The sequence below is a fragment of the Cavia porcellus genome, unplaced genomic scaffold, assembly GCF_034190915.1.
Source record: "Cavia porcellus strain 051 isolate PalLab524CR breed Dunkin Hartley unplaced genomic scaffold, mCavPor4.1 scaffold_7, whole genome shotgun sequence".
NCBI lineage: Eukaryota > Metazoa > Chordata > Mammalia > Rodentia > Caviidae > Cavia > Cavia porcellus.
This window is the reverse complement of record NW_026947490.1, coordinates 96210805-96235822: the sequence shown is the minus strand read 5'-3', so window position 1 is coordinate 96235822 and position 25018 is coordinate 96210805. Positions and strand designations below refer to the sequence as shown.

The window sequence follows — 25018 nt, the reverse complement described above, 5'->3', positions numbered from 1 at the left end:
CCTGTCTTTAAAAAAAATATATAGGGGGCTGGGGATTTAGCTCAGTGGCATAAGCACCTGCCTTGCAAGCAGGCGGTCGTGAGTTTGATCCCCGGTACCGATAGATAAATAAAGATAAAATATATATATATATTTAGGGGGCTAGGATATAGCTCAGTGGTAGAGGCCTTGCCTAGCACGTGCAAGGCCCTCAGCTTATCCCCAGCACCACACACACACACACACGCACACGCACACGCACACGCACACGCACACGCACAGCAGCATAAGGCATGTACTGGCCAATGAATTTAATTCTTACCTTCTAAATTTGATTAAAGACATTGAAGTGAACTGAAGCAATGTGAGTCTTAGTTCAGAGATGTTCCTGAATACATCTGTCCTCCCTTTCCTTGCACAAAAACCCAGTAAAAATAATCCAAACACAAATGTAAGTCTCTGTACCTTGCCGCACGATATGCACTCAAACTTATGAAAAGCAACTCTCCGGATTTACAAAGTCCGTTTGTCAGAGAAGCTCTGCAGCTCTGACAACAGTGACCTCCTGGCAGGGCTTGCTTTCTCTTGCTTATATATTCAAACTTGAAAATGTATTCAAGTATCTTGAACATGCATTCAGAGCCGCTGAAGCAGCTCCCTAAATGCTAGCTGCAGACAGGTCCACCTTAAGTCCTGGCAGCAGTAAGGGTCTTCAGGTGCCCAAGGATCCCATGCTCAGCGACTGCAGCAGAAATTCCAAAATCCCAGGAGGGACTTCAACCGATTTTTAAATTCTGGGCCTTTTCAAAGATTGAGAGCCAGATTTGATTCTTGTTTTCCACAGCAGAGATACTGACAGTGAAGACATTACAGTGTTCTAAGGCTTGTCCCAGGAATCATTGCTTTGTAATTTTGCGGAGACTCTTTGAGATTCGGTAAAGGAGATCATAATTGTACTCGATTCCATTACGCTTGGTGAGCCTCCGCCCCTGAACCACCTCCCAGGAGAGTAATCCTCTGCTCCTCTAGGGTTGGGTTTGGCCTGTATCTGGCTCCTGGAAGTGAAAAGTGAACAACCGAGGCCAGTTGTAGCTAGCAGTGTGTTTGCACGGGGCCGCTCAGCCTTTTGCCCTTCTGCAGGCCACTATGGGAAGGAGCGGCTGCCGGTCCAGAAGGAGGGATCCCTGGTGCACATCTGGACCCACACCACAGGCTGACGCCCAGCCCTGCAGAGCCATAGATGGCTGACAGTCCCCGAGCAAGTAATAAGCTTATTTCTTTAAGCTTCTGGGGTTGTTATCTGGGGTAGTGTTGGATCCATCATCCAGTTTTCCAAATCTTCTCTTTGATATCATAGGTGTTTCAGCTTTTTTCTTTTGTTGTAAAATAAATCATTACAGAAATATGTGACTTTTTTGTTGTTGTTTTTGGTGCCCTTTAGCAAGCCTATCTATTCCCACAGGGGACCCACTCTCATGAGTTAGTGTTTACCATAAATGATCGTGCTTGTTTATTTCTTTATTTTGTACCAGGAATTGAACTGAGGCCCTTGCACTTGTCAGGAAGGTGCTTATACTGCTCTCTCACCGGCCTCATGCTTGAGTGTTTGATGTATGTTTAGATACCCATGTGTCTATGCAGTACTTTCCTGTAGGTATAAGACGTGTAAGTATAATAGACGACAGCAAGCTGCATGGATCTGTGCAATTCCCTCGCATTCTAAGGTGAAATTCCAGATTTTCCCAGATGGAAACATGGGCTCTGGCTGTTCCCTTTAACAGCTGTAACATCATCAACTACAATGTATCTATTCTCGGTGGCTGGACATTTATATTGTTGAAAACTAACAAAAGTGCAAGGAATATTGAACATTCTTGTTTGCAAATATTTGAGTGCCTTGTAGGGGTGTGTGTGTGTGTGTGTGTGTGTGTGTGTGTGTGCGTGTGTGCATGTGTGCATGTGTGTGGTGCTTCTGGGGACTGAGCCAGGGAATGTCAAGCACATGCTGTATCATCGGTACATCTCTAGGCTAACTTGCTTTTCGTTTGAGACAGACAGCCCTTGCTCTGTGGAAGCAGGGGACAAGCCCCTCGACACATGGTCTCAGGTGACAGCAGAGGCGCCAGGCCTGGGGCTTTTGGGACTGTGCCGCTGCCCTGCGATTTTCCGGGAACACTGGACTATGGCTCCTTCTGCGTCTTCCTCACCAGGATTTCTTTTTCTTTTCTTTTTTTTTTTTAACCCTTCATCTTTTTTTTTAAACACTTCATCTTCTTGATCATTCAGTGATTTAAAGTTCCTGGTCAGACTGAAATGTCGGCAAGAGAGTTAGAAACGGGGGAGAGTGAAGACTTTTAATCGGTCTCTTTCCTCCTCACACAGCAATTTTTCTAACAGATGCAATTACATGGGAGAGCTGCAGAGAATTGAATCTTATGTCTTATTTCTTTATTCATCATTTTACAAATGGCATTCACTGTAAAAAGGAAATTGCCTTTGTCGTTCTGTTTTTCGGCTCTGTGCTCGCGCCTCAGATTCAACAGCTGCCGACCCCACCTTGAATCCGGCAAGTCAGAAGCAGCCAGGGAGGCTGGTAAAGAAACCAGGCCGAATTTGTTTAAATTCAATATATTTTTATTCTTTGTAAATACAATGAGTACAGCCTTTTAACTTCACAAATCAGTTAATTCACTCTGTACAAGAAAACTTTAACTCATCCTATGATAGTCCAAGTGCTGGATTGTTTTCCTCGGTGCTAGTTCCTAATAGACCAAAATGTGAAAAGTACACCAGCTATTTAAAAATGTTTGTTTCTACGTTTCCGTAAGTATCGATTCATACCAGAGGAGCAGCTGACTGACAGTGAGGGACCTGCAGCGTGTGTGCATGTGTGCCTCTGTGTGTGCACGCGTGCCTCTGTGTGTGCATGCGTGCCTCTGTGTGTGCACGCGTGCCTCTGTGTGTGCACGCATGCCTGTGTGTGCACGCGTGCCTCTGTGTGTGCACGCATGCCTCTGTGTGTGCATTCAAGGCTTTACTAGGAAAGCGCTGAAGAGTCTCAGGCCATCAGCACAGATCAGTCACGGAACCTCTCAGCTTTCTCCCCCCGCAGTTCCTCCGGGCACTGTTTCGGTGCCTGGCGTGGGCAGCAGAGCCGTGAGCTCGGACCCTTGCCTTGGCCTTGGCACTGCCTTAACAGGACTGCACTCGGCTTCACTGGACCACACATCCCCACGTTTTTTGGTTTTGCTGTTTTTCCTCATCCCCTCTCATCTCTTCAGGTTCTGAGATGGCATCCAAGCTGAAGTCCCGGAGAGAACTTCACTTCCATCCACCGATTCCTCCGACAAGGCTGCCTGGCCTATGGTATTAAAAACAAGAAGGAAAGGAAAAAGAACAGAACAAAAAGGAAAAGGGAGATGGGGGAGAGAGAGTAAAAACAAACCACACAGCGTAAGCTACTCTTCACCAGTTACCTCGGTTCCGAAGGCCACTTATGATGCATTACAATAGAAGGGAAACTTTTGATAATACTCTTGATTTAAAGCCTAGCCAGTATTTTAAAAATAAATGCTCCAACGTAACATACTTCTGAAGGCCGCAGAATGATGTTATACATGGAGCTATATCTGCTCACCCAACTTTATGTGCTAAACAGGAAAAGACAGCATGACTTGTCTTAGCTTTTGATGGCTCTGCCTGGTGTCCCAGGTCAGGCAGGGGGCTCGGCCTGCAGCAGCCCCCAGCTGGCCCCTCCCGGCACCACGGTGAGGAGTTTGTCATCGGGTGGTCCCGCTCAGCCCTTTCCTCCTAGGCTGCCCGACCCCAGTTGAGGCAGCAGGTCACAGCTACTGGAACTGTTTTGTATCCACTGATATATTTCCTGAAGGCTACACATTCCCAGATGTATGCTTCCTGAAGGGTTTGTTAGTTGAGGCTCGATGTCCACGGGTAGAAGTCCATCTGACGTTGTCCCATCCTGGACAGCCGGGGCTGGAGAGCTTAGATATCACTGGATTTGTACATATCTGAAAGCAGTCTTGTGATTGGCACGTTGCCAATGGTTTTTTTGAAAAACACTTCTTCTATGGTTGATGGGCTGATGGAGCGTAAAGCGGGCAAGAGCAACAGGAGTTTCCCAAAGCGACAAGGCTGGGTGGGGTATCTGCAACACGAGAAGCCGTGGAGCGACATCAGAGCCCAGCACGCACGGGAAGTAACAGCTTACACTCAAACACACGTCGTCTCCTCCTCAAGTAACACACTGCCCCGCAGCGGGGTTCTGAAACCACTTTATTTTCATTATGTTATTTTCATTTATTTATTTATTTATGTTATTTATTTTCATTATGTTAATTTATTTTATTTGGAGGAAAAAAGTTTTTGTTTTTTTTTTTTTAAGTCTTTTTATCAGTACCGGGGATCGAACTCACGACTGCCTGCTTGCAAGGCAGGCGCTTATGCCGCTGAGCTAAATCCCCAGCCCCTAAAAGTTTTAGAAACATGACAGGGGAAGGCATGGTGATGCATGCTTGTATTCTCAGCACTCTGGGAAGCTGAGGCAGGGGGATTATAAATTTGAGCCCAGTCTGGATAATTTAGTGACTTGGTACAATCCTGTCTAAAACCAGAATTAAAAATAAAAGGCGGGGGGAGACAGGGATATAGCTCAGCAGCACAGCACCTGCCTGGCAAGAGCAAGGTCATGAGTTTGATTCCTGGTATCAAAAATTAATAAATAGCAAGCAGGCAGTCGCGAGTTCAATCCCTGGTACCGATAAAAACGAAAATGACCAAAAAAAAAAAAATTAATAAATAGGGGCTGGGGATTTAGCTCAGCGGCATAAGCGCCTGCCTTGCAAGCAGGCAGTCGTGAGTTCAATCCCCGGTACCAATTTAAAAAAAATTAATAAATAAGTAAATATAGCACTGGCATGTAGTGAAAAAGTCCTGGGTTCAATCCCACAGGAAGAGGGTGAAAGAGGAGAAAAGAACATAACCACCTTGAACAGCTTAGCAATTTAGTGAGACCTTGTCTCAAAAATAAAAAAAGGAGGCTAGAAATGTAGCTCAGCACAAAGCCATGCGTTCAATCACCAGTACAAAAAAAAAGGAATAAAAAAGAAAGAAACTAATTTTAGGCCCAAATATTAAACTTGAGTTTGCCACTGTAGAAAGTGACCATGATGCCAATGATAAAGCTAACAAGAAATGAATCCACATTTTCTGATTCTTAAGGCTCCTTCATGAAACTAGTTCCCTCAGATAAAATGGCTTCTTTTTCTAAGCAATTCTCCAAATTATTATTCAGGCATTATACTTAGTCACTCGCAGGAATAATTCTGTCCTTATTACACTGCAAATTAAAGGCTAAGTTCTGTTGGGTGGCAGTGCCACCCAACTTTCATGTCAATGAAATTGGCACATAATTAAAGACGTGAGAAATTGCTTAACAATTTTCTCTCTTGATGTCCAACACACATCTATACTCGGACGTGCAAGTTCAATTTTCTGCTGTCTTTAAGATGCCTATAAATCACCTCCTACTGCAGCCCCGTCTTTTTTGTCTATAGCTTAGAAGCAGGTATCAGTACGCTCCTCAAGGGGGGCTCCCTCCTGGAAACAAACCACCCAACGCACTGAGCTCCGAGGACACCAAGGTGTGACTGACCACACTTGGTACAGATCATAGTGCCGGTAACTGACAGACAGCAAACTTCCTTCCAGGAGTCCGCTAGCCGTGTCTAACTGCCTGATGAGGCCGCCTGCTACAACAGTCCACAAGAGCCACTTTTCTGCCTTTTAACCAAAGACAAGGCTTATCATTCATTCTGGGCCTCTGCAGGGTCATCAGGTTCCTACACTGTCCACCAGGGGCGGGGACACATTTAATAACACGCTATGCAAACAGTGAAGCTTATCTACGTTTAATACAAAACCAAACCCAAGTCCCACCACTGGCGCTCCTGGCTCAGTGTGTCTCATGTCTGCCTTTCACTGCAGCGGTCTTATGTTCCCCTTCGTGGAATCGGACAGAGAAGAGAGATGGCCCTGTGGAGGTCTGAGGGCAGCAGCTGCCTAGATAGACCGCCAGGTCTGCAGCAGACACCTGACTTGCTGACCATTTCCCAGGACGAGAGACCACTGTGGAAAACATTACTTGCAGAAGTCATGGATTTGGAAAATCCATAGACAATTATATATGTGTATATGTGTGTGCATGTGTATGTATGTGTGTGCATGTGTATATATGTGTGTGTGTGCACATGTGTGTTGCTGGGGATTGAACCCAGGGCCTCCACGCTAGGCACGTACTCCAGCCTCCCAATTAACTATTGATTTTTTTTTTTTTGGTGGTCTTTGTGAGCCAGGGCTTTGCTATGTAGTTCAAGCTGGCCTTGAACTCAGTGTGTAGCCCAGGCTGGCCTCTGCCTCAGAACAACCCTCCTGCCTCAGCCTCCTGAATGCTGGGATTACAGGCATGTACCAGCTGGTTTAACTGTTGATTTTTCTGCAGATTCATTTTCTAATCTTCTGTTTATCCACTCCTTCTATTTCCTAATTGGAAAAGAACTGGTCAGTCAGTAAATGTTATACTCTGTTATAGGTCGGGTAACGTACTACCCGGAAATAGTATCACTGTGTGTGTACACTGGGTGTGCATGGAGGGCGAGGGGAGACTGTGCTCCTGACTCCTTCCACTGGCAAAATAGCTAGTTTTCAGTGTCGTGTTGTGTGTCAGTCACAGAGTCACACCTGTGCCTGAGCTCCACGTGTAACATCCATGTTGAATGCCAATTCCTGGCCCGCTCCTTATGTCCTGGGTACTTATAGGACGGAAACGAGGAGCTCAGTTTCTGTGCTAGCTTCTTGTTTTACTCAGAATAAGAAATAAAGCACGCTGATTTTTATCACAGCATGACTCTAGATATTAACACTAATTGTAACTGTAGCTGATGTCCTGACATAAGAACCCCATGGGGAGCCAGGGGTTTCCCGAGGGGGTGAAGCTGAGGCGCTGCCCACACCACTCCTCTAAACAGCCGCGGGTCCCCTTGGTAGCGTGCGCCTGGGCCGCTCCCCTGGCACCTCCAGCTCCTCCCCTGGCTCTTGTGGCACCCCCTTCCCTGCTCCCACACTCAGGGGCCGACGCCCACGGCCATCTCCACTGGCCACAGAGATGGATCTTCTCTCCCGGTCAGAGCTCATCTCCTCACCCCTGCAATCGGGCTCTTTGTTTCTGACCTGTCTGCTTGAAGTGGCATTTCTGCCCACTTCACACAAGGGGAAGGGACGGTGCCTTGTTCTTCCTGGCCCTGCAATGGCCACCCCGAGTCCCACACATGGCAAGTGCCCAGAAAGGCTGGGCTGAACCGGCAAGGAACATCACATTCTCAGGCGTTCTTAATATTCTAAAAGGGAGCCGGGGGAGGTGGCTCATGCCTGTAATCCCAGCACTCGGGAGGCTGAGGTGGGAGGATGGTTGCGAGTTCGAGACCAGCCTGGGCTACAAAGTGAGCTCAAGGCCAGCTTGAACTGCACAGTAAGACCCCATCTCAAAAAAGACAAAATAATATATATATATATATATATATATATATTCTAAAAGCTTTGGATGTCGAGATCAAGTCTGGGGTATAAGCCTGTTTTTAGTGGGGAAGAGTGCCCGAACTATGTGTGCACTGCTCCATTTTGTAGTCTTGAACAAACACTAACTGCCTAATGGACTCAATGCAGATTTAAAATTTTAAACAAGGGCACTTTACTTTGCAAAAACATATACATATGCACTATTACTCAATACAGTTTTTTCAATGATATCCCATGGATAAAGAATATTTATTCATTTAGCACTCAAAAGAGAATTTATGGCTGGGGGTCGTGGCCCACTCCCATAATTCCAGCACTTGGAGGCTGAGGCAGGACGATCACTGTGAGTTTGAGACCAGCTTGTCTACAGAGCGAGTTCAAGGCCATCCTGAACTACTTTCTTTATTTATAAAAATTAAAAAGAGAGAATTTATAACAGAATTAATCAGATCCTAGCAGAAGTGGTATCACCCCCAGTGGGTAATAGTCAACTTGGGATTTCTTGGGCCTTTAGGAGAGGAGGCATCAACGGCCTCCACCCACTGGATGTGGTTGTGCCATCAGTGTGTATGGCTGATGTGAGTTGATAAAGGCTTCCAATCTTGAGAATAAACAATAATTCTCTGCTATTCTCAGATCACACACTCCTAATTTAGGAAGCTAAAGAGGTTCCATTGCTTGCTTGCTCTCTCTCTCTCTCTCTCCCTCCCTTCCTTCCTTCTTTCCTTCCTGGGATGTGGATGCCAGGGATTGACCTTGCACTTTCCAGGCAGGCACTGTGCCTCTGAGCTCCATCCTCAGCCCTCCATGGCTTTCAAAGTCCTGGCTGTTTTGCATCTGAAAATGAATCAGAAAGTCTACAACTCTTGGGGAGCCTGCTCAGTGCTGGGCCGGCAGTGCTTTGCTCCTGTTTTTGCAGTGTCTACAATAGCCACCAACAACCTCTGCCAGGGGGACCCAGAGGCTGGGAGTAAGGTGGATGCTATGGCTTGAAATTACTCAAGCGACACCAATCACCTAGGAGAGGAGTCAAGATGGCCTCTCTAGAAAGTTCCTTGGTCCTTCTCTTTGGCATTGGCGTCTGGAGAAAGACATCTTTCTTCAAGGACGATACAACCACTGTAGTATATTAACCACGAGATGTTCACCTTCGTTTCTGAACCATCCCAGATCCACTCACAGCAATGGAGCCCACTACCTTGATTGGTCACCTTGTTCAGCCAGGACAGCCATGGAGGGTCTAACAAAGCTTTCAGCTTGATCTCTTAATTTGATTTGCGCCTGTCACCCGCCATGAGAGATAGGTGAGGACACAGATTCTAACTAAATTAACTGATTGGCAACAGGATAATTAGTCACAGTGTTAGACCTGGCTTATTACTGCCTGCTCACATGCTCACAATAGAAGCAATTTCCTTAAGTACACGTTCTAGGCAAACAAGGGTCACCTGGTGTGGATGTAGCTGTTGAGCGTTAGCTGAGCCTCATCTTGCAACGCTGCAATGGCTGCAGCATTCCGGAAACTTCTCAGTTCAGAGCCGCTGTGTGTGGGCACTGGAAAGGAAGCGCGGGACACTGTAGCAGACAGCACAGGACATGCAGTGGGAGCCCATCCGCAGAGCACACAGGTCCCCACAGCTACGGGCCAAGGGTCAGCTCAGAGAACCAGCTCCCCTGTAAAGGTCCCCTCGTTTTGCAAAAGTCAACCTAGACTTTGAGGCGGCTGAATTTAATGAGGTGGTGAGCTGGAGAAGGACGAGGGACAGGGACAGGGCCTGCATCTGCTCACCAGCTTTGAAAGTGACAATGCATTTCAGACAGGCAAATTCAGTAGCGTCCAGCCGGAGCTGTCTGAACCGTGCAACCACCTCTTGTAAAGCCTGAATTTCAGATATGATCTTGTTCAGCTTCTGGGAATCTGTGTTGTCACCGTTCATGCCTAGAATAAAAATATGGGATAAGTACTCTAATACGAAGGCATTTTCATGATTTAATATTGATTTTTGACAAAATACTGCATATCAATATTCAATTGTCACGCTAAGATATCTGATTCCATGTAAACTGGCTATATTGTATGAAAGTTAATACAAAATCTTCTCTTGGATGATAACAAACACAGTAATTTGCATTTAAATAACAATGCAAGCAGTCATGAATACAACAAAACAACATCATTTGCATCTAAATATAGATTTATAAATGACAGGTATACTCTATTGTTCAGCAGGAATTTGTTATTCTTTACATGTTGTTCTTTTCTAGTAATGTATTTTTATGGTAATTTCTACAACAAAGTCATTAAATTGTGCAATTCTTACCAGAAACGGCCAGCAGAGTGTTAGCATCAACCGGAATGGCCCATTGTGCTATTCCTAGAACAAACAGTTCTCTCCAAGCATCTTCCAAAAGCATCAGCTGTCATACAATAGATGTATAATATAATATAGTGTGTAATTTATAAATTTATAAACAATTTCAATATGTAAATTCCATTATTTAAAAAAGCACTTTAAGAGTCTGTCTTGGTAAACCTTTTTCTGAATATTTTAGCTTTCTCTTATTTCCCATATTTTCCTTTTTTTTTTAAAAAAAAAGTGCTTATAGATATCCATGTGCATTTGAGAGTCAGCGTTTGCTTCTCTCAGAAAAGGATTTACCCCCTCCTGTCCTTGCTCCCACCTTTTCTCACCACCTAGAAACTTCTCTGGGGATAGGGCTCCCAGAAATGCCACCGCAGCTCAGCAGGTGGACTCCGGGTACAGGATGCTAATGTTGTCAGAGGTGAGGGCTACTGATTATGACTAAGCTTGCAGGTCTGGAGGACCAAGAGGGGCGGGCAGGGAGGGAGACAGAGAGAGAGAGAGACACAGAGACAGAGAGACACAGAGACAGAGAGACACAGAGACAGAGACAGAGACAGAGAGACACAGAGACAGAGACAGAGAGAGAGAGACTCAGAGACAGAGAGAGACAGAGACAGAGACAGAGAGAGAGACTCAGACAGAGACTCAGAGACAGAGACAGAGAGAGAGATAGAGAGAGAGACACAGAGACAGAGAGACACAGAGACAGAGACAGAGAGAGAGACTCAGAGACAGAGAGAGACAGAGACAGAGACAGAGAGAGAGACTCAGAGACAGAGAGACTCAGAGACAGAGACAGAGAGAGTGACTCAGAGACAGAGACAGAGAGACAGAGACAGAGACAGAGAGAGACACACACAGAGAGACAGAGACAGAGGCAGAGAGAGACAGAGACAGAGAGAGACAGAGAGAGACACAGAGACAGAGAGACAGAGACAGAGAGAAAGAGAAAGAGAGAGAGAGAGAGAGAGAGAGAGAGAGAGAGAGAGAAAGGAAAACAGAAAGAGAGAGAGGGAGAGAGACATGATCACTAATTCCCAAGAGGCATGGGGAAATCAGGGTGTAATTATGTTAATCGGGTTTTACTGGGTTTACCTCATCTCACTGTCTGATTTTTCTGAGACTCATAAGTGGACAGCGTCAAGGTACTTGTCATTTTCATTCTAATAAAATCTGCTATTGAATATTTAAATGAAAATCTGTCTCCTTTTAAAATTAATATATCAAATTCTACTTCCCTACAGTTTGCTTCTTGTCAAAGGGTTTCTACCAAAGGGCTAAGTGGCAGACAGAAAGTAAATTTTGTTTGGATTAAAGAATACAAATACTTGTTTAAGAAAAAGAAGAGCCAATACAAACACAGACACAAACACACAGACACACACACACACACACACACACACACACACACACACCCCGAATGCTACAGCCAACCAGTAACTAACACCTGGTCAAAGACAGGATCTAACAATCTTGAAAAAATAATAGCTATTTTTAAAAATCCCTCAAAAATCAGCCAGTTCTCAACGACATGTGTAAAAGAACTACCTAAAATCATGAAAGCTTATAACCAAAATCACAATTAGACCAAAAGATTTAACTTTCAAAGTGCTTTATTTTTTCTTTTATTGCATTAAGTAAGTATAGGAAATAATCGTTTTAATGTACAAGGTAAACAATATCTAACTCTGGCTACTTTGTGCTAGAAGATTAAATGTTTCAGCACATTGCCCAGTCTTCCTGGACAAAAAATACTTCATATTAAGTAAAGGGCACTATTATACATTCATTAGCATGAAAAGAATTGGAGAATTAAATCCTTTGCTTTTAGAACTACTTATCAGGGCCTGGGATGTAGTTCAGAGGTAGAACTCTTGTCTGCAATGTGCTAGACTCTGGGTTTCATCTCCAGCCCAACGGAGGTAGGCACCCAAAAATGACTTAGTTTTTGGCAACCTGTCATTAATTTCCATGAATACAGAAGTCACAGCCGATGGCTGTGAATATTTCATTTTCTTTCTCTTACTCGTTAGAAAAATACTGGCAGGGGCTATTTTTGATATTCCAAACAACCTAATTTCTTCATTTTGGTATAAAGTAAATTTAGCTGCGCACAATTTTCTCTCTCAATGTCATTTATGACCACAGAATTATGCAAAATGCCCATTTATTTATGAGATCTCTAAAGGCACCAGAACCACAAACTACCCCAGCTTGCAGAGGTGTGCAGCGTGCCCTGTGCTGCTGCACGCTGCTAAGTCAGGGGCCCGAACTGTATCACGATGAATGACATAAACTGACATAAAAGTGTAAAATTATGGGACTAATTTTAAAAATAATCCCGAGAGAATCTCCTTACCACCTGCACTTTCTCAGCTTTAGTGGTTTGTTTTTTTTTTTTTTTTTTTTTTTGGTCTTTTTCCTTTTTATCGGTACCGGGGATCGAACTCACAACTGCTTGCTTGCAAGGCAGACACTTATGCCTGCTGAGCTAAATCCCCAGCCCCTTTAGTGTTCTTAAGAAAGTAGATTTATCAGCAACTTATAAAAGGAAAGGACTAAGGTTTTAAAATTTGAGGTTAAGTTTGATGTTTCAGCTAAACTAAAATAGAGATAATGTTCTTTCCATGTCTTTTCATAAGCCAGATCTGGCCTTTTTGAAATAACATAATTACATTTCTTACTAACAGTTCTACAGATAGATTATTCTGAATCTATAGAAAGACACCGGTAAAAATAGTTCTGTCTTCGCTGTTCATGCATGTTTGCCTTAGAGATTTATCCAAGCAATATCCAGTTTTCTCAGACTAAATGCTACAAATTAAATTGCTTTATGCCCAACCCTGCTACTCCTGCTCACTTTTTTTTTTTTTTTTTTTGTCTTTTTCTTTTTTATCGGTACCGGGGATCGAACTCATGACCTCACACTTGCAAGGCAGGTGCTTATGCCGCTGAGCTAAATCCCCAGCCCCAGCCCTGCTACTCCTAAGACCTCCATGCCCTGCTGGTCATACCTGGTCTTGCAAAGACAGCGTGGAGAAAGCTGGCACACTCTTCGCCCACTTGATGCTCATAAAAAGGAGCCTGGCAGCTGATTCACACACTGACTCTGTGGCCACTTCATATAGATACATCGGGGTCCCGTTCACTTCGTGGGGGTACTGGGAGGGGAAGAGAGAAAACGTGAGGAAACCATTGCATTGCACAGAGAGGCAAACTGCTTTTCTAATTAAAACAGGAGGGGATGAAAAGGAACCTGGGTGTCTATTTAAATACAGTTGCCATAGGTGGGTAAAAAATCATCATCTGTATCTGCAGTTTGGGGAGGGCTGTGCACTGGGAAGGCACATGTCTACCCTTGAGGGGTCTCTCCCTTCCAAAAGGGTGCCTGATTTCTCTTTCCCCTGCATCCAATTTTCCCTGGGCTCAGCCAAGTGCCAGGCCTGGCTCCCAATTTAGACAAGAGCTGCTTGCATTTGTGTAAATAAAAATAGATGTGAAAAAGTATAAATTAATAGGCATCCCAAACACAAATATGCATATGAGTATTTTTAGAAAGGATTAGTATATTATGGAAATATTTCAATTAGACATCTTAATCATTCACAGAGCATTCCCATTCATAACTGACAACATATTCATAACACTACTTTCCCAAGCTTATTATACACATCAAGGGTAAGAAAGCAATATTAAATATTGTGCTTGTGTATGTGCCCAGGTGTTTGGCTTCCCGCAGTGTGGGCCTGCAGCTGGCCCTCCTCTGGGGGAATTGGAGGCCCTGCTCCCCCTGGAGTGGGAGCCCTGGGACTGCAGGACAGTCCTTAGGGGGCAAGTTGCTGAGCTGGTTCAGGCTTCAGGCTCTGCTGGCATGGGCTCAGTCTTGGTATAAACCTGTGTGGCTCAGAAGGGAGTTTAGGGGTGCATGTGAAAAGACAGATTCTGCCAGGACAGTTTGTACAGTTCTTGCTCATTTGGGGGGACCCATTGCTTTGCCCAGGAGAGCAGATCCCACAGACTTGCAACTCAAGGCCCCTTCCTCCAGCTGGAGCCAAAGACTTTGTTCTAAAGCAAATGTCAGAAAATTAATTTTAAAAATAATAAAACAAATGTCTTCCTTTGGCCACTCGGAAGTTTAAGGCTGTTCTATAACTTTAGACACGAATCTGCTCACCACCCCAACTTGTCCTCCAGAGAGTTTCTCAAAGGGGGGTGAATTGGGGAGTCCAGCTCTCCCGTGACTCCGGGGGTGACTGTCCAGTCCCTAAAGTCTGGGCACCGCTGGCGTGCGTTGCTCCCTCCCTCCCTGGGGCCAGCAAGGCCACTGACCTTGGGCGTGGGCTGCGCCAGGCTCACGAGGGTCTGCCGCTCGGGGGTGGCGGACACGGCGGCCAGCTCCAGGCCGTGCGGTTCCAGCTGGGTGACCGCGGTGAAGAAGGCCGGGGCGGGCAGCGCGGCGGAGGGGAAGTGCGCGGCCGCCCCGTTGTCCTCCTTGTGTCCACGGAAGTAGAGGGCCACCTGCTTGCGGATGGTGGACGTCCGAGGGCCCCGCTCGTGCTGCACGGCTGCGGAGACAGTCAGGGGCGCAAGTTCCGACCAGAGAGTCCACCTGAGGGCCACCTGGGCAGGCGAGGCCACCCGAGATGGATGGGGGCAGCGAGGGCCGAAGGGAAGGCGCCCTGAGCGCACGCAGAGCCGAGACCCTGCACCCGGGCGGTCCAGCCTCAGGGTCACAGGGAACCCAGGGCCACCGGCCCGCAGTGGCCAGCGGTCCTCACCCACACGAGGTCTTTGCCCAGGCGCTGGCGGCTCCCCACCTGCAGACCCGCCCCCCAGACGGGGCCTGAGCCTCCAGGGCCCCTGGAGAAAAGGACCCGAGCCTGGGAACCTGGGCACGCTGGGCGATGGGACAGGGTGCCCAGGATGGCAGGGAAGATGACCGTTCCCACCACCAGTTTAAACAAACAGATTAATTCAGGGCGATCTGCACCCTGCAGAGCCTGAGGACTTGTCAATACACAAGTGCAACAGGTTAGACGTCTCCTCCAGTCTCCTGGACGGCCAGGGAGGAAGGAGCTCTCCGGGCAGGGCAGGGCGGGACCTCACAGCTCCCGCCAAGGTCGGAGTCCCCGCCCAGGCCCCGGGGCGTCCTCGCCCGGCCCAGATCCGGACGCTGCTCGGTCTGTGCTCCAGGACCTGGAAGGAGCGTCCCGAATCGCATTGCTTTCTCGCAGGGTGGGGAGGGGGTCTCAGTGCACCCGGGGGTGGGCACACCCCTGAGCAGGGCCTCCCCACCGGCTTTTCTCTTTCCTGTAGAACCCAGAAAGGGCTCTGGAAAAGCCCAGACCCGCCCCATGGCCACACCGATTTTGGCATCTTCTAGAATTTGCAACCAAGTGTGAAATTTCAGGTCTCTGGTCCGCCTCCTGCAACCCCCCTGACCTCAGAGCCCGAGAGCTCCAGGGGGAGGCTGGTCGGTAAAAAGCTGGGGGAGAGGATGAGGACCAGAGGCAGAAAACACCGCCCCCCAGCTCTGCCTTGCTGAGGAGGTTGGGGGGCTCAGGTTCCTAAAGTGAGCATGGGCCTGGTCCTAGGCGCCTCAGTGGGGTCAGCTGGGGACTCCTGCACACAGGCCAGTTCCCAGCATCTGGAAAGAAGTGTCTGTTGGAAGATGATTTACATGCATAGGAGCGTTATGTATTTTCTGTACATATAATTTACTTACTACTCAATCAACATTACCAGAATAAAGGGATAGACTGATTACCATCTTTGTTCATGTTGACTTCCAAACACTTCTTCAGCCGACACGCCCTGCACTGGTTTCTGTGTGTCTTGTCTACCGGGCAGCCTCCCTGGAACAGAGCACAGGGGTCCCCAGCACCCTCAGGAGAGAACCAGAAGCTAGTGCCCTGCGGGAGGAAGGGTACCGGACCCCCAGAGCGGTGGGGCGGGGCTGGTGACACGGGACAGCCTTGGGACCGAGCAGGGCCAGGGGAATAAAAGGCTGGGACTCCCAAGGTTGCCTCAAAAGGGCAACCCATGACCCCAGGGGCTCAGTCAAGCAGGAAAAGTTCCTTCTCCCAGCGGGGGAAGGATCAGAGGGTGCGGTTTCCCAGATGGGCCGGTTCGGAAGGGAGCAGCTCTCCAGGGCGACTTCAAGCAGGGACAGATTTTTCAGGACCGAAGACAGCGACCGGCCCAGTGCTCTTAGAGGACCAGGTTCTGGGGTCAAGACCTTCCTCTTCCTTCTGCCAAATACTCTGAGCTTTCAGGTCTTGAGTCCACCTCGTGCAGCCACGTCTGGGCGAGCCCATCCACCTGGCAGACAAATCTGTCCCACTTAGGCTTCTCTTTTCTGACACTTTAGTGTTGTTTTTGTACTTTAAGCCCTAACAAGCAGCACGTTGAGAAACCTTCTGTCTTTAAAGTTCGTGTTCCCCATTATTCATGGAAACAGTCATCCCCAGAAAGTCAGCAGAAGCCAGGGTGGTCCAGGCGGCTAAGGTCTGCGGGGAATCGGGGGAAATCCAGACTTCACTGGTTAAATATGCCCAGAAAGGTAGGATGATGGGTCGCCTGACAAAATGAGACTATGGATTGCAACTGTGCACTTGAGAACTGATAAAAAGCTAGTCAATGGTTTAGAAATATTTATCTGATGTGAATAAGAAAATAAGGGGCTGGGGATTTAGCTCAGTGGCATAAGCACCTGCCTTGCAAGCAGGAGGTTGTGAGTTTGATCCCCGGTACCGATAAAAAGTTGAAAAAAAAGAAAATAATTCAGTTTTCTGACACAGTGTTGACAATTAAAAGGAAATTTATACAGTTTATTTTGGGATTTATATAGTGTTTGGTGTTATTGCTGAGGCAATCGTGTCATAAGGGTTTTTTTCCTTTGACAGTGCTGAGGTTGGAACCTGTGCCTCTTGCATGTCAGACAAGAGCTCTACCACTGAGTTACCTTTCTGACACTGTGCATAGGTATTTTAAAATAAGGCTTCACACTTTTGTTTTTCTTTCTGAGACAAGGTTTCACTACAAAGTTCAGGCTGATCTCAAACTCACAGTGACCCTCCTGCCTCAGCCTCCTGAGTGCTGGGATTACAGGTGTGTGCCATCATGCCCAGCTAGATTGCACATTTATTAAAGATAAGAAAAGGCTGAGTGTAGTGGTACAAGCTGTAATCCCAGCACTCAGGAGGCTGAGGCAGGAGGATCACTGCCAAGTCTGAGGCCAGCCTGGGCTACATAATGAGTTCAAGGACAGCCTGAACAAGATAATGAGACCCTGTCTTGAAAAATAAATAAATAGGCTCTGCAGAGTAAATCTGGGCCAAGTAAGAGCAGGACAAGAAGTACACTCTGGAGGTGAGGACAGGATACGGTAAGAGGGCACAGTGGCCACAAGGGTTTTACACGTCAAAACATCAAAGAAGCTTGATGCTCTCCTCTACTTGTATAAATTGCCACTGTTAACATTTGTAGTGAGGATGACAATAAAATATATGCATTTTTATTTTATTTCTGAATCACCAAAATGCATATACTTTGAATTAGAATGAGTATCTTTTCTCTGAGATATCACATAAGGAATATCACACACTGAGCTGCGTGGATTTTTATGATCATGTGCCTCCAGTTAAAGACTCATTGACTTGATCAGGGTAGAGCACATGCACGGTCAGCATGCAAGAGGCCCCAAGTTCAATGTCCAGGACAAAAAACAAAGCAAAATAACAGTGAAAAAGTTGACTCGTTTAAAATAAAGATGGGACAGGCGTTCCTCAAGTGTCTAAATGTTTTTTGCAATTGTTAATGATTAATTGAAATATTATTTTTCCAGCCTTAGAACCAAAGAGGGGAGGAAATAATCTTTAGTTCCCAAGACAGTCCTTCAGGCATCTTTGCCAGTATAATAGCTTAACGTAAAGAGGTCTGAAGAATTTAATAGATGTAATCAAGCACTTGTCCTGGGATGATATCTTCCAAGTATTCTGATGAACAAATGCAAATGGTAGCCTCCATTGTTTCTTAAGTGTGTCTTAAAATCAGTTCAAATGTATTTAAATAGATGACACACAAGAGAAGGACCAGTGAGTCCCTGACTCAGCCACCTTCTACTCCGGAAGAGCACCAGGCATGATGGTCTATCATCAATCTTCACAAGTGCCTGGACTGATATCAATGTTTGGATTTAAAATTATGTGTTTGGATTGACAGCACTTGCCTAGCATGCATGAGGCCCTGGGTTCCATCCCCAACACTGAAAAAAAAAGTAAGAGCAGACACCTGACAGTAATCCCAAGTCTACAGGAACCCTGGGTACAGTCCTGTGTGCATATATAACCTGCTCTAGGATGCAGCTAGAAATGATACAGACCCCAGGACTCGGTTAAACAGGTAACACAGGTTGGAGAGTTTAACTTATCCTATGCAAATGTCTTCTTCTATTTGCTGGCAAATGTAAATCCTTCAGAAGCTGAACAGACATGGGCTCCAAAAAAAAAAAAAAAATTCAGAATAATTCATTAGCACCAGATGCTGTATGTGGGCTGGGGATTTAGCTCAGCAGCATAAGCACCTGCCTTGCAAGCAGGCAGTCGTGAGTTCGATCCCCGGTACTGATAAAAAAGAAAAAGTCAAAAACAAAAAAACAGATGCTGTATGTATGTGTTTATGTGTATTCTATGCATGAACTAGTGAAAGCTTTTTGTTATTTGATCACCAAAGGTGGACCCCTGACTGTTGCATCTCAAGAATCGTCCCAGGACAGGAAGTGGAGGCTTCTGGACAGAGGCTCTGCGTGCCTGGCTGAGGTTACAGCAGCGTATGGCAGTGGAAGGTTGGTCTTTGGGGCTGAAGTCCACTGCTGGGGGACAGCTAAGTCCGTCAGGAGTTCTGCCCATTCTGCCCGGAGGCTTTGGCTTACACCCCACCTGTGTCCTCATGCACCTGTCCTTCAGAGACAGCTCGCTTGTCAAGAGCAAAACTCAATCGCCAGCACATTTCTAAGCCGAGGAGGAGGAGGAAGGCGATGGAAACAGGCAGGGTCCCTGGTGCACCCCCCTGGAGCCTTCTCTTCTTCCCTTTCTGGCCAGGCCTAGCTAAAGCTTTCAGAGCAGGCGCCGGCAGCCTCTGTCTCTGCTGGCCCCCTTTGGGGTCTCGGCCCCTTCTGGCTGTGACCTTGACTCTGTCCCTGAGCCTTTCATTTCTGCCTCTTCTGGCTGTAGTCAGAAGGAGCTGGGGTGCTGCTGGGAGTGGTCACCTGTGGCTTGGATTCCCAAGTTCTTCAGGTGCCCCGGGCTGGCTCCAGAACCCCTGGGTGTGGGCCTCAGCACCATCAAAATATTTTTTTAAACTATAGGCAGAGCCGTGAGATTTTAGACTTCCCCTTAGCACCCACCCACCTTTCTGCAGCCAAAGGCCTCCCAGAGTCCAGGCAGGAGGAGAAGTCAGCCAGGCAGGGGTCCCTGGACCCCGGGAGCAGCGGCTGGGGGGCGGCTGGGGGGGTGCAGCACCCCCGGCTGAGGTACCTGATTGCCAGATTTGCAGACGTACGTCCGATTCCTCCGGATGCTGCGCTTGAAAAACCCGGAGCAGCCGTCGCAAGCGTAGACGCCGTAGTGCTTCCCGGAGCTGCGGTCGCCGCACACTTTGCAGGGGATGTCCAGGATGCGGCCTGGGCGGGGAGGGACCGGGCGGGGGCAGGGGAGGTGCAGGAGAGGGAGGCAGGGGGAGGCAGGGAGGAGAGGGATGCTAAGCAATCTGACCTCTGAAGGGATTAGCACCGAAGCTGCGCTAAAAGCAAATAATGAAGTGATTTCAGAGCCATACTTTTTTCCCCGAGCGAGTGTCAGTCTCCTACAATGAGCATTATTCATGCACCGCTACATGTATTTGGGTCCCCTCTAATCGCCGAGACCCACTCCGGACTGAGAGATTACAGCAGACCGGGGCGGCCGCGCAGCCCGACACTGCGCCTCCCTGCTCGGCTCTTGCATGTAACGCGGAAAGTTGCTCGTGAGCGCTCGAGGAGACAAACTTGAAACGCAAAAGGAAAAAGAAACACAAACACGGCTGGAAGGCCGCGGAGTTCTCTGGGAGCTCCTCCGCCCGGCTGCTGTTACTATCAGGATTATTATTGTGATGCTAATAGTCAGATTATTAATGATCATGAGGATAGTGGTGATCGCCCAATTTGTTCTTTACCTGCTTTTAAAACATGCTTGGCAGATCGCTTTGGAGAAATTATTTCTTTGAGGAAAAATTTTTCTCTGCAAAGTGTCCCTGGTCTGGGCAGGCGGAGGGCAGTGATCAGACGGTGGCATCCCCGCTGGTTGAGCGGGGCACAGCCAGCCCTGCTCCCTACACCCCCAAACCCTTTCTCCCCAAACCCTGGCCCCTCGCCTAGCCTCTGCTTGGCCTTTCTCCGGGTTTTCCCGCCGCTGATGGAAGCTGATTGTTTTTTAAGTCTGTGATTTCTCTGGCCTGTTTCTCTCACCCCATTGGATTCGGATTTAAGAAAACTTTCTTTGGAATCCCTGGAAGCCTGGGGTGGCCAAGGCCCGGGGAGGGAGGCGTAGTGGGGGAGAGGGTGACAGCCGAAAATTCAGGGAGGGGAGATTGTTTCCATCTGAGGTTCAAGGGTCCAGAAAGTACCTTTCTAAAACGCAAAACCAAGGAGGACATTTAAAAAGTGTTAACACTTTAATAACAAATCAGTTAGTCACAATGAACTTCCTAACCCTTGATTTTCCCATCCATCACTACCTGTCCGGAGCTCTCCAGCCGGGCCCAGGCAGCCTCAGGCCCCTTGAACCTCCAGCGCTGCCCAGGAGCGGCTGGGCCTGGGCAGGGAAAGCCGGGGCGGGCAGCGGGGAGGTGAGGAGGGCCTGGGGCTCCGAGGTGCAAATGCGCTCCCGGATTCCTAGGCTGCAGGCGCGCTCGCACCGGGCCCAGCCTCCGCCCCAGGTGGAGGGGGGCCGGGGGTGCCGGGGAGTGCTCGCCTGGGGGGGTCGGCAACGACCGGGCTCAGCCGGGGTAATTACAACCCCGCCGCGGCACCTGCCTATAGAACCACCAGTGACCCGTCAAAAAGAGTAGCATGGGAATTCGGAAGGCGACAAAGGCCGGCGGGGGAGGCGCTCCGCGCAGTGGCCACCGTCTGGGCGCCCCCTCTCCCGCAGGGCGAGAGGGGAGGTTGTGCTGGGGAAGGGAGGGGCCGCAGGGAGCTAAGTGGGGCCACAGCGGGTCTGTCCTCCAGCCCCCGTGCCCCAGATGACTCCCAGATCCCCAGGAGCTGGGCTCCGGAGCGCTGCTGCAGCGCGCTCACTCTGGAGCAGAGGACTTGGGTTTCCATGGTTTGTAACCAGCCTCTCTGCAAACGCACAGCTCTCTGGTCGCGCTGCGGTTCTTGCTGAGGGCTCAGCAACGCTGTCGCCCCTGCCGTCCTCTTCGCGGTGGCAATGTTGATGCCGAGATGAGTGCACGAAAAAGCAGTGGTGGTGTCTCTCCGAGCTCCCCATCCACACAGGAGGCCAGGGACATAGATCTCTGGAAAACCCAGCTGGGCTGGAGGGAAGACCGGTGCCCCGCGGCTGAGCCTCTTTGGGCTCCCTGGGCCGGACTCTGGGTTGCTTGTCCTTTGGGCAATCGAGGCAGAAGGTCGGCTGTGGCTCAGGGCAGCCCTCGGAGCTGCGGCCCCCAGATTAGACACAGGGAGTAGGGCTGGGGCAGAGCGCAGGGAGGAGGGACAGGAAAATTCCAGGGCATAGCGGTTTGCGCCTCAGCCTCTGCCACCCAGCCACGTTAAGGTGACTTCGGGTCACAAGACAAGCTGGTTGCAAAGCTCCTCTCATTTAGCAAGCAGGGCGAGCTCCGACGGGAGGCAAGCCGGAGGTTCCCGAGGCTGGGAAACCGTTCTTAACTTCCCTCGCCAGGGGGTCCCCTCGGGGCTTTTTGTGTGTCATAATTGTCTAAAGATATATGGCAGCTTCGATTACTGTAATTACCATCAGGGGTTGTTGAAAGAAGTTAGTCTGGGCTGCAGGGGTGACTGGCCGGGGTCTTGTTACCACCCAGGCGGGGCTCTCAGTGACATCTCTGTGCCCTTCAGCCGCTCGAGGCCCAGCGAGGCGGGAGACAAAAAGTCGCTGCCCGGCCCCATCCTGACCCGGGCTGCTGTGTGCTGAACCCCTCTGCCGCCCCAGGCCCGAGGACCACAGGCTTTGGGTGGCTTCAGATCAGGTCAAAGGGCTCCAGGATGCTGGTGGGGGGCTGCTGCCTCTCGGGCCTGAGCAGCCTCAACTTGAGCTGGGCTCAGAGCTTCCTGGGTCAGACACAGAGTTGCAAATTGGGAAGCTCTCAAGTTTCTTGGCTGGGCCCAGGCTGCACTCCCAAACTAGCCTCCTGCATCCTGGCCCCCAGAGGGAGGGCACAGATACAGGGGACCAGGCCTTCCAGCCGCCTGCTCTACCCTAGCCTCTGAGGCCTCCCCTTCCCAGCCCCCAGGGTGATCCATACCCGGGAGGGCACAGAGCCCAGGGAGGAGGTGGAGGCCCGTCCTCGGGCTATCGAGCCAGCCAGTGAGGAGGCCTGCCTAGGCCCCTGGGCTAGGTTTTGGCATGGATGTTTGGAATGCAGCTGCAATTCCAGATTTTGCACATCCTGGGACAGACGCTCACCCCAGGAACATGGATGACAAGTCCGCCTGGCTTCTCCAGATCAAACAGCTAGGGCCAGGGGAGGCCACAGGCTAGCGGGAAACGCGGGTCCTGCCAGGGAGGACCGAGCCTTGGCACCACAGTTAAGGGTCCTTCTCGTCTCTCTCTAGCTTAGCTCTAAGCATTTTTCCAGTTTCTTTTTGTTCACGTTCTCTTTGGTCCAATTTTAAAATGCCATTCTCCAAACCAAAACAAACGGACTACATGGAAACACAACCTACTTCTTGTGGGGGTGGGAGGTGGGTCGGGCATTGCATCCTTCTAAAGTGGGACTTCATTATCAGTCCTCAGAAGTATCTCGGACTCTCCCAACTCTCAAAGGGACAATGAGGACGAGCGAGGGGGGAGGGGGCGGGAAGGAACGCGCCGAGCGCCAAAAATGCTATGGGCGAAAACAACACAGGCGGTGAGAGAGCTCCGGGACCCGGGGACTGCGCCAGTGGCCGCCCCCAGCCCCGGATCCTGGAACCCGCAGCCGCCGACCCAAGTTAGGCGGGAATTGAGAAACCCGAGCACCGCAGCCGCGCCTTCCCAAGGCCGGCGCAGGCCTGCACAGTCCCGGGTGCCCAGATGCCATCACACAGAGCACTCCAGCAGCTCCGCACTCCGATCGGGGAGGAGGGGGTGGGTTGAGGTCAGGCGCGTTGGGCGTTTTGTGGGAGAGCCAGAGGCTGAGAAAGTTGCAGGACAGAGAGAAGAGCTCGGAAGGAGCAGGCCGCACACTTGTGCCTCTGCAGAGCTGCGACTCAGAAAAGTCTTTAAGATTAGGGATTTGGTTCTCTTTGCTAGAGTGGTTCGCCATACTTTAAATTCCCCAGTTATGACCTACGCGGATTTAGGATTAAGGAAAATGTGACTTTTAAATTGTTTCTGCTTCCTAGTTTGCAGGATTATTTGAAATAGCTAGAAACGGGGTGCAAAGCATTCCAATCAAAATCCGCTTTGCACAGAGTTGCTTTTGCGCGCTGGAGCTCGGAGTTCTAAGCGACTGTGTTATTGTGCTGCAGCCCGAAGCTGTTGCCCACTTTCCACCCCTGTCATACCCTTCTCATCCCCAGCACCTGGCCACTAAATGGAAACAGCTTGCTGAACTGCTAGTTGTGTGGGTCACAACCTTCCCATCACGCTGGAGAGAACGGGGTTAAGCAATTCAGAAGAACGAAATTGCTCCTTTTTCCCCACGAAACGCTCCAACTCACGGTCCACAAGGGGCTGGGCCAAAGGGCACACACCCGTTGGGGTCCCTTCCGGGGGCTCGGAGCTGAGTTCTCCGGGCAGGACCTCCCAGGCCTCCCCGCCGGATCGCCCGCCCCAGGTAGCGCGCCTGGGCCCCGACAGCCCGAGAGGTACCCACTTGTTGATCCGGCCGGTTTGCTCATGCTGGCGGTCCCGGAACGAAGCGGCTGGTGGGCACTGCCCGAGTCCCGGCCGGCAGCGCCCGCCTCGCTGCCGGGCGCCGCAGCTCGCCAGCCGCCCTCCAGCCTGCGAGACTCCGGGCTGGGCAGGTGGGTATCGCTGGAGCGCAGCGCTCTTCTCCAGGAGCTCAAAATCCGTTCCACGGTGGAAATTCCAGCATCTTTATAAGTTTATTCCCGGCTCTTGCAAAACTGCTGCTGCTGGGAGTGCTGCTTGATACGGACACACAGATGCACAGACAGATGGAGAGACGGACAGGCAGGCTGGAGGAGGAGGAGGAGAAGAGGGAGGAACCGGAGGACAGGGATGGAGACGCGAAAATGGCCTTCCTACGGTGCAAAAGAGGCAAAGGCGCGCGCTCTCCCCATTCCTGGGACTCAGTCTTCAGTCTCTGCCTCTCTCGGGCGTGCAGAGTGTCGGCCAAGCTCTGCAGACCGCTGATGTTAAGATGAACGCGCCACCGACTGCAGTCTCGGAGGCAGCGGGGCTCCGCGCTGCCGGAACCCAGAGCGCAGTGGGAAAGCTAGATGGCCAGGAAATCTCCGGAGGGAAGCGGCGGCCAGGTCTGGGTTTCCGGGGAGAGCCGCGCGCGCAGCGGCGAAGGGTCCCCGAAGTTCATTACCCCGTGACTTTGTGCCTGTCGCTGCGGGCTGGGTCCCCTGTAATATCCCCAGAAGCGCTCTGACAGGCAGCCGCTGGGAGGGGAATAGGGCGTCCCTGGCCCACTTAGCTTTTCCCCCAACTCCTGGCGGGGTCTGACGTCAGCCATGTGCGGGGAGGAGATGGGGAGAGGGAGGGGGTTAAATGCTAATGATATTAATGAACCTCCAAGCGGCTCCCAGGGAAAATGCAGGCGCTCTCGGAGCCGAGGAGTTGGAGAGTGAATATGGGACTCTGCGTGCGTGATGGTGAGGACGGCGCTGCGCTCCTAATAAAAATGCG

At 49.6% G+C, this 25018-nt stretch overlaps 1 protein-coding gene across 1 annotated transcript; it reads right to left on the bottom strand.

Moving 5' to 3' along the window:
• Positions 1-2591: 2591 nt before the first annotated feature.
• Positions 2592-24794, bottom strand: Nr2e1 (nuclear receptor subfamily 2 group E member 1). The gene is made up of 9 exons (XM_003466034.4): positions 24015-24794; positions 19472-19617; positions 15703-15790; positions 14265-14500; positions 12950-13096; positions 9891-9987; positions 9359-9508; positions 9018-9123; positions 2592-4144 (listed from the first exon to the last, which is right to left on the bottom strand). Exons 1-9 carry the CDS (start codon positions 24037-24039, stop codon positions 3982-3984), a joined length of 1158 nt encoding a protein of 385 aa, XP_003466082.1. The 5' UTR covers positions 24040-24794; the 3' UTR covers positions 2592-3981.
• Between the last annotated feature and the right edge of the window lie 224 nt (positions 24795-25018).

Bases quoted from the DNA above. Each gene is read 5' to 3' on its own strand.
- Nr2e1 (XM_003466034.4), bottom strand. From the start codon at position 24,039: ATGAGCAAACCGGCCGGATCAACAA. The intron at 14,501-15,702 runs GTAATCAGTCTA...CTGTCTCCGCAG, and splicing joins AGTCAACATGAACAAAGATG to CCGTGCAGCACGAGCGGGGC. The intron at 4,145-9,017 runs GTGACCCTTGTT...CTCGTGTTGCAG, and splicing joins AACAGCTACATCCACACCAG to ATACCCCACCCAGCCTTGTC.